Source organism: Opisthorchis viverrini (assembly GCF_000715545.1).
Source record: "Opisthorchis viverrini unplaced genomic scaffold opera_v5_172, whole genome shotgun sequence".
Lineage (NCBI taxonomy): Eukaryota > Metazoa > Platyhelminthes > Trematoda > Opisthorchiida > Opisthorchiidae > Opisthorchis > Opisthorchis viverrini.
In genome coordinates, this window is record NW_008751831.1 from 786,476 (window position 1) to 797,682 (window position 11,207).

The window sequence follows — 11,207 nt, forward strand, 5'->3', positions numbered from 1 at the left end:
ATGGGCCACTTTGCTTCTAGGGTATAACCTCATGGTCAATTACCTATCCACCACGTAAAGAGGACAATGCGTACAAGTGGAGGCAGCGCTCGTATTTCTGCGAGAATTGAATTAGTTTATTCTGTCCTTTGGTATGGACTCTCTACTTCGTATTTTGAGGTAATGCTTCTGGAATTGCAGTCAATTGCCGCTCCCCTAACAATGGTACTTGGGGTTGTGGAACGTTTTACTGCAGTGAAGTATCGGTGGTGAAAACTGATTGCTGGCTGTCGACGATGATGCTGGTGAGCGTTCTACGTATCTTGGAAGTTGTATTATTTCTGATATTAATGTGACAGATTAAGCGCACGAATCTGGGGTTGTGGAACGTTTTACTGCAGTGAAGTATCGGTGGTGAAAACTGATGTCATGCTGTCGACGATGATGCTGGTGAGCGTTCTACGTATCTTGGAAGTTGTATTATTTCTGATATTAATGTGACAGATTAAGCGAATGCACGAATCTGCATGTCCCGGTCACGTGCGCTAATTTGAGACACTTGTTGTTTCGGAAAGGTTTATCCCTGAATCTCCAGGGACGTGTGTATCAAGCTACAGTGTGGACGGTTTTGTTGTATGGCCGTGAGGCTTGACCTATTAGAGCAGCCTAACTGAGGCTTCTTCAGGTGTTCAACAATCATTCCATAGCTCGCGTGGGTTGGTTTTGGCCATAAAGCCCTAGTGACGATTTTGGGCTTTAGCTTAAATTGGATATCCATGTCGTGGCAGCTCTACTGAATCTCCAGATCCGTTATTCTGGCTCCACACTTCCTGCGATTTGAAGTTTTTTGGTCACGCCACTCTTAAATCCAATCTATTAGATCTTGTGTCATCTGATATATTCTCGCTTTCGAAACCGACCACCTCTGTGTCCCCATCCATCATAACACCTGCACATGACCTCCCTACGTCAGTGCAACCAGTGGGTCTGCTTGTTGTCAGATTGCACCATACTTTTGAGATTAAACCTGCTATGTTCTCCCAATTCGAATCATCCCACCTCCACCTCCATTTTTGCTCGTTGTGAATCCAGCCATTTACCCAACCGCCCAAGGCCACTCGTGGCCAGCAATGGTATTCTGTTTTAGTTCATGTCAGCCGACTGAGTATTTGAGTTAGTCGGACCTCATGCCCATTGTTCTCTACAAGTTGCGAAAGAAACCTGTTATTTCATCGGATACTTCTCACTATTCATGACGTTTTCCCCTTTTCGCGGAATCCCCACTAACCGCAAATTCCCCGGTCGTGCCCAGTCTGACTGTAAACGCATGATCATGCCAACGGTAGGCCACCGACAAGTTGAAAAGATAAAGTACGCTTGAAATTTCGGATCCCTACCCACGCCACCTCATGTATGATGAAGTCTACTTCGTTATTGTCCATTTTTACGTCACCGTCCATTTTCCAGGAAATTCTCATTAATCACAACCCCATCAGTCATGTTCTTATTCTGACTGTGATACTATGATCATGACGGTATGCATACCGACTAGTTGCGAATAATAATTATTATTATAACGAAGCAGTTAGAAAGTGTGTTTTTGGTTGTGCTTCCATTGAAGAATGTATCTAGCACCAAAATCTGCGTTAATTGGGACATGTGTTGCGTATGCCTGGCCATCGTTTGCCGAAGCGACTGCTGTGTCCCATGCTAAATTCAACGTGGCGTAAGCAGTGAGGTGGCCGGCTTTAAAGAGGTGTATGAGGGAGATTACGAAACGCTTGGGTGCTGTCGGTGCTATTCGCCTTCCAGGGTAGGGACCGTGTGATCCCCACTGCGCCTGCTCTGCGCCAGCATAGTCTTTCACTATTTATGCGACCTTGTCTCCCCGTGTGCCATTACCGGCTACGTTCAAGACTCGACGACCCGATCATGCCTAAATTTACAACGCGAAGTACAAACCTGTCTATAAATAGTGCCTAATTTGGGGCTTGTGAGGAGCTGCGAATACTGATGGAAGCATGGGGTCATTTAGCGGCGCCACCAAATTTTATCTTGAAAAGTTGGAGAGGACCCGGGGTGAATGTGTTGGATATCTGAAGACAGGACGGACAAAACTGGGGAGAAGACGGAGCACCACTTCTATTAGGGAGATGGAAGATCCAACCGGTAAACCAAGACCAAGGCAAAATGGATGACTGTTTAAAGGAGCTTCCAGGGAGGGATCATCAGTTGGTAACTGCCGCCCACAGAGGAAGCAGGGCTGAGCTAAGCACAAAGGTCTACTGAAGGAACCCTGAGAAGAGGCGTTTGGTGCGGAGGATACGAGGCATGTATAAAGGCAATTCAGTTGAGAATGACCGCGTCGACAACACTCCGGGCTGAAAGCTAAATGTGGAGGACATCGGGCCCGGGGGCTTACGGTTGAAATAAAAGATGAGTATCTTTCTTGCCGTCTTCCCCAAAACTAAAGATACAATCCTTAAAGCTGGCGTAAGTTCGAATTCCCGAGTTGACCATCATGGTATTGGTATTGGTTGCGGGCTGGACCCAAGTAGGAAATCGACAAAAACCAACAATGATAACGTTCATCAAACAGCGGGCCTGCCAAAGTGATGTCGTCATAAGGCATCAAAAGAAGAATAGACGACCATGAGAGGGTCCTCAACGCCGGCTCAATGTTCTCTTCCAACGCCATCCGATTGCGAAGCACCTGATCCTTGGGCTTTAAGCACAAAACGGAGGGAGCATCCTTGGAGCTGTTTGTGCTTAAGGCGGACCCTAGAGTGCTGTTATATGACGGTTACACAAATCCCATTTTTTTTGATCCAATTCACTGCGCCGTCACGCCAGAATTACACTTGCATTACTCTTCTTATTGAGACGTAAAAAAGTACACTCGGCTGGTGGCTCTTACTCGGGGGGTGATGGGCGTTCCCAACTCAAAATCGTCGTGAACAGTTCTTTTCTCCACGCCTTCAGTCAGCAATAGCCATCATCGCCGTCGTCACATTTTTATCAATTTTATGACTGTTGCCACCCCATTTAAGCAAAACCAGCGATTAAATGGGTTATTGATAGTGTTACTGGGCTGTTGCGCATCGTTCGACTTTCCGGCTATCACACGGTCCGGAATTCCAGGCCCTTTTTCGGATTTTCGGACATTTTGTTCAGTTTTAAGTAGCGTTAAATCCCGTGGTGAATTTAGAAGAGAATTACCCACTTCGGACTCCCCAGATTGGTTTTCAGTGCCGAGCTGTTCAAGATGATAAGAACTTCTGTCAAGAATAGCAATGGACTTTGATGAACCCTAGTCACAATTGTACAGCGAATGTTTCCATATGCGTGGGTCATGTAAGAGTAAAAAATTAACGGGCCATAAATTCGGTGGAATCCATGGTGATTGGCAGGGCACATGATCACGGAGAACAGTGTCATAGCGTTGACTCTAGGACGAGGGTCATGACTTCGGCCTTTGGGTAATTGTGAGGGAAAAGGCCTGAAACCAGGATATTTCGTGAAGTACACCAGGACAAAACAGGTAAGTCTTGACCTGAAGTGATGACGGTTGGACGAACGGGGCTACCAACTTTTATTTGCGAAGTTACCTACCATACCGATGTAAATGGAAAATTGCAATGGAAACCTAGCTTTTCGTAGAGCAGAGGAAGTGTCCACACAAAAATTGAGTACTCCAACAGCAAATAAAATGGACGATTTTATGAAATGCGAATAATTCAAAAACCAATAGGTCGTCTTGGGAGAATATGTTGGTCGGTGTGTGGAGCAGGTCAAAGGCCTATTGGGTGATATGAAGCCTGGGGTCAGGACATAAGTTCAACAAACTGGGAGTGTTTGCAGTCGAAGGAGAGTCAAAGAACATTTCCTACGCGAATGTGCCGTGTCTTGGCAGGAAACGGTAGACGATGGGCTTGCATCTACAAAGGTATGGAAAAACGCTGATGGACAGATAGACCACACTACAGTCACAGATCCGGCGCCGCATGCTTTTGTGTGGGTGGCCCCAGATTCGGGTATCTCAGATGGGAGAGTTCGGGTCGGTGAACTCAGTTTGACCCTTCTTTTTTGATAAATGGACGATGAAAGATTGCCACTGATGTAAAAGCGCATAATACAGATCAGGCGTGCAAGTAGTCTGTGGTCGCGTCAAAGCTCTGTCCGCTTCCAATCCAAGGTGTATTTTATTATGAAACTTGTAGAACTGCTTTGCAGAATTAGCTTACAGTTGTTTAATAGTCAATAAATATCCATGAAACTTCAAGAATATGCATGGGAATGTTTGATTAAAAACTATGTGCATATGAGACTGATTTCCTTTGCAATAGCTTCCAAATTCTTAGTATGTGTTTGTTAATAAATGATTTCGCGGAAAGGGGCTCTCCTCTTCTGATTAGTATGGGGAAAAGAGTGCCCTCGGTTCCACCGAGAGATCAGCGTGATCGTCCAGGGGGGAGAAACCGAAAGTGGTCAGGTTAGCCGGCACGCAAGATGGGGTGAAGATAGCGAATACCGCATATCCTAATACATCGGGGGACAGCTTGACACTCACTGTAGTTATGGCAACAATACTGGACCTTGAACTGGTATATGAGTAGAGCCTGCAGAAAGGGTGAAGATGTCATGGCAAACGTTGTTTTAAAAAGAAGGCAAGATCCGGTATTAACCTATGTGTTGCTGGCACTAATCTAGTTTCTTTTATTCACTTGGGAGTTATGGCAGATCATGGAGTTTACGACTAAAGGGGGCGGGAAATATGTCTGTCAGCCGGAACCAGACGGCTAATGGATGACGGAACCTGGTTCAAAGCTGGATGTGGCGGGGCGCTAGCCGTGTGTTGCTCGTAAAATCGGTGAAAAACTGTCGTCCAAATCTTGATCAAAAAGGCTGTAAGTAAGTACCAGGTTTCCTCAGAGGCGACAATGTCCCAGTGGAAAGAGGTTAAGCGCCGCAAGACGCACTTCATGGTCCATGGTTTCTAAGCCAACGCCCAATTTCGTAGCTGGTTGTTGAACACGCTGGATCAATGTTGCGTTCTTCTTGCGTCCTTAGTAGGCAATATGGTTGGCATAGTCAAGAAGTGGACTGACGTAGGCCTCATAAAACATTTGGAGGTCCTTGTGGGTAATTCGGGAGAAATTGCGCCGAATCATGCGTAGAGCTGCGAGTGCCTCGTTAGCCGATCTCTCACCGTGCAGTGAGGACATGTTTGAGGAGAGCCAGATACCCTAACACTTTTTGGCATCTATCCTTTTGGGGTAGTCTCACCGTGCACTACAAAGGCATTCGCTGAGTCTCTTCTGAATGACACATGAATACATGTCGAGATATTGGTAGCCCGGGCGCAATAATTGGTAACTGATCAGCTGGCTGTAAATCTGTTTGCCGAGTTTGGCGACTGATTTGTAAACGTTTCGTCACCAGTCGATGAGACGTCATCAGTGCGCCTTTGGGTGCGCAGTCCATCATCTTGCTTGGGTTCATGTAGTTTAAAAAGAGCAGCCTTTGTGATATAGCCTGATTTGCCGTTCATAATAATCGCCCTAGGTTGGTCCAATCATAATCTGTGCTGCGCGCCGCGCCTTGGACCCACAATGCATTTTTCTGCAAGACCTTAGTGTTTAAAATAAAAACTTTTACATCAAAATGTCGCATTTCTTTGCATATGTGCTCAGTCCAAAAATCACCCTTATCTGCCGTCACGTATTTGCGATTCGTTTTAATCGATCTTCTTTTGAAATTTTTGGCACACATTTGACTTTAAACCTGCTGTGCTATGGCCTCGGAATTGGCTTTCCATGCGTTTTCTGGGAAATTCTTGGCCAGTTGGCAGTTACCTCATATTTTCTTGAACGCAAACATAAGTTGTCAAAGTTTTGTACGATCGGTTTCCGGTTAATCGAAGGCCAACTGAAGACGAGTAGGCACCTGCAAGGCCCTTCTGAAATAGGGGTCACTGGCGTGCGGCACTTTGTAGCCGATGAATTCGGCAAGGTACTCAACACTCAATATGTATCCAGCTACGGCCGTCAGTGTCGACCGGATATGTTGAGCGGGTACTGCATAGTTTAGTTTTCCTGTGGCGGATGATATGCATTCGGTCCTGGCAAAACTTCGGAAGACCGGACGCGTTGTTGTGTTCCAGTCAGTGGAAGGTCACTATAACCACATATGCTTCTCCCGATGGCAGCAGATGGCGTTGTTCCGGTATTCTCCAGATATACCGAATGTAGACAGAACGCATCCAACAAACCGCTTTGGGTAAGTTTTTTTAAAGCACCTAATATTCGGCATGTATATATAGGCTGTATACTTTGTTGATGATGGACGGCATGGGAACCGGGCGTCGGTTTTGTGTGCATTCGTAGAGAGTGAACAGTTTGCTCCCATGCGTAAACTGTTCGAATTATTTCAGGAAATGATGGGCAAAAATTACACAGTTAAGACTTTTGTTATGGACAGGTTGGCGGCGCGGATACGTGCCGCAAGAGTCGTGTTCGGCTGTGACGTGATGCTTTACTCTTTTCATGTCCGGAATGCCATCAGAAAGCGTGTGTGTATCATTTGATACCCATGTGTTTTTGGTCATAGAGACATTCTGCGAACAGCCGGCACTATTCCATCGCATAGCTTGTACATGGCTGCTAGAGAGTGAACAGTTTGCTCCCATGCGTAAACTGTTCGAATTATTTCAGGAAATGATGGGCAAAAATTACACAGTTAAGACTTTTGTTATGGACAGGTTGGCGGCGCGGATACGTGCCGCAAGAGTCGTGTTCGGCTGTGACGTGATGCTTTACTCTTTTCATGTCCGGAATGCCATCAGAAAGCGTGTGTGTATCATTTGATACCCATGTGTTTTTGGTCATAGAGACATTCTGCGAACAGCCGGCACTATTCCATCGCATAGCTTGTCTGGACATGGCTGTACAGTATGTTTTTTATTCATCATGTTACAAGCACACAAATTCCGGAAGGACCTAATCTTCTACGCCGCACTGATCCTCGACTTGTTTCTTATCTTACGGCTCGCTGGTTGTGTCCACCCGAAAATGGGCCTTGCACACAGCCGAGAGTGTTCACTTCGGTAATGTGACCAACAGCCGTGTTGAGAATGTGAACGGAAGCCTTGAAGAGCGGATGCACCACTTTGACATGCCGCAGCATGCAATAAAAAAAAGTGTCTTGGCCCGCCGAGTAACTCATACAACAATTTGAGGTGCATACATTACACTACTGTGAAAGACGACGAATCCTGGGAGGTGATGCCTGCGTTCATAACGCATCTGTTGAATGCTACGTATGCATGCTCTCTCGTCTTGGAGCACTTCGAGCTGCGACCGCCGAGGATGCCCTACGATAGTGTTGAAAAAAGGTGAGGTCAAGCTACGTCAACTTACTTATAGGTTGTGGTGCAAACACACAGAGCCTCCTGGATGGTTGAAACCTGTGCTGGAGAATGCACATGCCATTTCTACAGGCAATGTGGCTCTCCTGCATACACCTGTTCTCTGTATTTAGAGATCAGTCCGTTCCGAGCAGTAAGGGTTTTACTCCATAGGCTTTTTCTTACCCTGCTTTCCAATCCGCCAACGATGGCTGTCGGATTAAGGCCTACTGGAAAAAGGCGTATCCCTTACACTTATTCCCAAACCAACGCTGACAGCCTTTGACGGCTTTCGTAAACAGTTGAGCCAAGTAATGGATAAGCTTCAGAGGCTGGGACGCAGGAGGGCCACGGCCATCTCTGAGCGATCGATTGTTCAGGTGTAAATCATGCTGCGTCAAAGCTCATAGTCTACAACTGACGGCCCATCGTTGGTCGTCGAGGATATTCAACTCGAGGATACCTCAACTCTGATGGCGGTCTTGCGTTTTTGTGTGCTCTATGACAGGATGACTACTGCCAGTGACCGCTGTTGTGCAAAGAAGCGCGTATCATATCACGCCGACTGTTGTGATGGTGAACCTGCCAGCTGTGCCGTGATGCTCTTCAGGCTTGTCACAGAGGTGAGTCCACATAAAAGTAAATTGCTTTTTGTTCTTAGCCAGCGGCCCATCCAGAAAACGCAAAGGTGTGCTCTTCACCCGGTCCACAAAGGGAGTGTCTTGTGATGTTGGCCTGGAACGAAGCATAGAATCCCAGCACAGTGTGTCCCGGAAGTCTGTGTGTGTCCGTCTTTTCGGGTCGAAGAAGAACTACTCGACAGCCTTGAATAAATGTTTGACCACTACGACTAATGCTGTAGTGTGCCAGCTGGATGAAAGAGACGAAGATAATTTGTGTGAGCCATCAGATCCAGACAGGTCACCTGTTGTTGAGACACCATTCATTCCACGTAAGTCTCGTATTTCTCGAGGGATGCAGTAAGTGAACATGCGCAATAGCCGATGAATATGGCGTTGTGCATTTACGACATCATGGCTGCATTTTGGTGTAAGTATTCCTACTATTTTGTCGGCCGCTCGCCTTATGGTGATATTCCAATAACCTGAGGTATATATTCCTCTCATTTCAGGACGCCAAAGGGCAAATGAACACTCCCCACGAAGAAGATTATGCGCCTCCCGAAGGGACATCTGTATTCATCAAAACGACCTCAACATTCGATATAGTTCATTTTGAGCCCTTTCTTCGGTGCAGATTGACAGGCGCGCTCCGGCATCGTGCACCCGTAGCCGCATGTTAGTCATGTGCGTCAGCTAGATCCGTTCAGGTGTCCGATGTGGTCGACGAAGGTTCCATGTGGCTAGTTGATTAGGCATCATGTAGCCCTAGCCGCACATTAGTCGTATGCGTCGGCTAGGTTAGTTCAGCTCCCGACCTAGACTACATCTGGCTAATCGATCAATGTCGAGGTCATCCTAGTTGAGGTTGCTGCCCATTATTGCCTCTACCGGTTGGCCCGTTCGTGATCTGGGTTGCGTCGTTGTCGACTTCTGTCTGAGGACAAAGGAGACCCGGAAATATAAAACCCGAAGCCTAAGAAGAAGAGGTTGATGGAACTGCAAACTACGAAAAAAGGAGGTACAGCACTAACCAATCAAACGACAGAGAAGCCGACCACGACTGAGTACGGATCATGAACGGACCAGCTGGAAGAGGCAATAAAGGACGGTAATTTAGCCGCAGCATGGAGAAATAAAATCACAGCGCAACACAGATTACGACCGGAACAGTCAAGTGCGATTTTCATCAGCGGTCAATCAGGCTACATCCAACTTGCATAAACGCAAGCACAAAGAGATGGGCTACCCAACCAGAAGAGCACTGAAAATGTCTCCTCGAGTGGCAACGAAACGTTCACAAATCAGTCGCTAAGCTTGGTGAACCTATCAACAGTCGCACCTTTCGTCATTCAGAAGATGAGGCCAGTCCAACGACTACTCCTCTGAAGCGGTTACATCCATTTCGTGGGCACTGACATTAGAATTTCATGATTTTAAATCGCCCGGAGAAGCTAGACATCGACTTGAAAGAACGTCTGGAAGTTCGTTCACGTATATCAGAAAAAGAGATGGTCCCTAAACAGAACCGTGAAGACCTCCAATGGACACCGACATCTGAAGATATTACTTTTAGCCCACTTTCACTCAGAATGTCCTATCTAATAGGAAAGCTTCAGTCTTGTGTTGAACTTCCCTTTGAGTCCCGTGAGATTCGAGCTTGTGGGGTTTAGTGGTCTGGCCACCAAATAAGTTAGTTTACCGGGAATGTGTGGCAAAGAAATAGAAATAATAACGCTAGGTTGGGTATACAATAATAAAGAGATCAAATGGAACAGACTCACTAACAATTGTTCTCTTTAAAATATTTCGTCGTTGGCCCAGGTCAGCGAATAAACAATAATCCAATTATGGTGGTCCAGGGGTCTTCCCCTGAACAGTTCGCACATATAATAGATTCCGAAGATGGTGTGAGATCCAGACGGTTTAGGATCTCACAGGACGATTGCGACTATTAGATTATACGCAGTTCGTAGCCAGCAGTCAATAGGAGCAGGCAGACGTGGGGCAGTAGATGATATATCGAAGACTGACAGGAACTGGTTCTACAGAAAAACGGATTAGTGAGCATCATGAATTAAGAAAACGTACAATCAACAATGACGCAATCTGCGGGAGCGGGAAGTAGTCACTGTCACAGCACGGATTTCTATAGGGGCAACAAGAAGTAAGTACCAAATGATGTGCAAACATACATATCGGGGCAGTCTGACAGTGTGAGTTGGCCGTAGCGGCGCAGGAGTCACTACGTTCGGGATGTGAAGGACTGTCTTTCGGTCGGCGTCGACGCAGCCGCTCGTGTCGCGTGACAGGTCAGATTGCGCGGTTTCGTCCGTTTAAAACAAAGCTCAGCAAGGGCTATCTGCCAGGTGCGATACATAGGTAATACAAAATAAACAGCCACGTTGGGCGTCCGGTTGGTGTAGTCGGCGACGCGTTCGCCTGCTGTCCGCAGACTCTGGGCTCGATACCCGGTCGGCGCGCTTTTCAGTCGGAGTGGACGCTCGTGAATAGGTGCAATCCAGACGAACTTGCAAACAATGACGGACGGGCAAATTGAGTATTGACATCAGTTACTGAGGCATAAGCAGACCCTAAGCCGGGACGAAACAGGGAGAAAGCGAGCAAAGAAACGAAACGGTGTCATAATAAACAGATGTGAGTCACGTTACTCATGAGTAGTCAGAAAACAAGGAAAGTTACCGCTGGTCACCGCTGATTCGCAGGCGGAATCAACAGATGGTTTGAAATGCTTTGATACCAGAGTTAGCACATGAGACTCGCGAGTGACCGCTGCAAGCGCGAGCGAAATCAGGAGAGTCGAAGCACATGACCACGCTTGTATTATATGAAATCGTACAAGTGCGCGTTTTTGTAGTTTTCCGTATTTAAACAAAAAACGATTATGCAATTGATGAAATACGTAGTGTTATAATGGAAGCTAAATAAAGGTACAAAACGCCACAGGGGCCATGGAACACTTGATACTTGACCGAATGCACTTGAGAAGTCGGTAAAAATGGCATCCGACGTGAGCAACCGGTTTTCAGCTTGAACTACGCTGTTCATAAGTACAAGCATGTTCATTACACAAGATGTGGCATTAACGGTGGTTGTTAATCTAATACACCGGTGTCGGAGGTTGTTGGCCAATGGTATTTCGAGTTTGGGCACTATTATTGGCTTGGCCAATTACTGTCGAG

At 46.6% G+C, this 11,207-nt stretch overlaps 1 protein-coding gene across 1 annotated transcript in view; it reads right to left on the bottom strand.

The window, feature by feature from the left end:
* Positions 1-5,204, bottom strand: part of T265_07538 (hypothetical protein) — a gene marked incomplete at both ends in the record, with an annotated part of 10,254 nt that extends 5,050 nt beyond the window's left edge. Inside the window, one exon of the mRNA XM_009173083.1 lies at positions 5,088-5,204. Within this exon, the coding sequence (XP_009171347.1) occupies positions 5,088-5,204 (117 nt within the window). The remainder of the gene's footprint in view (positions 1-5,087) is intronic.
* Positions 5,205-11,207: the final 6,003 nt, after the last annotated feature.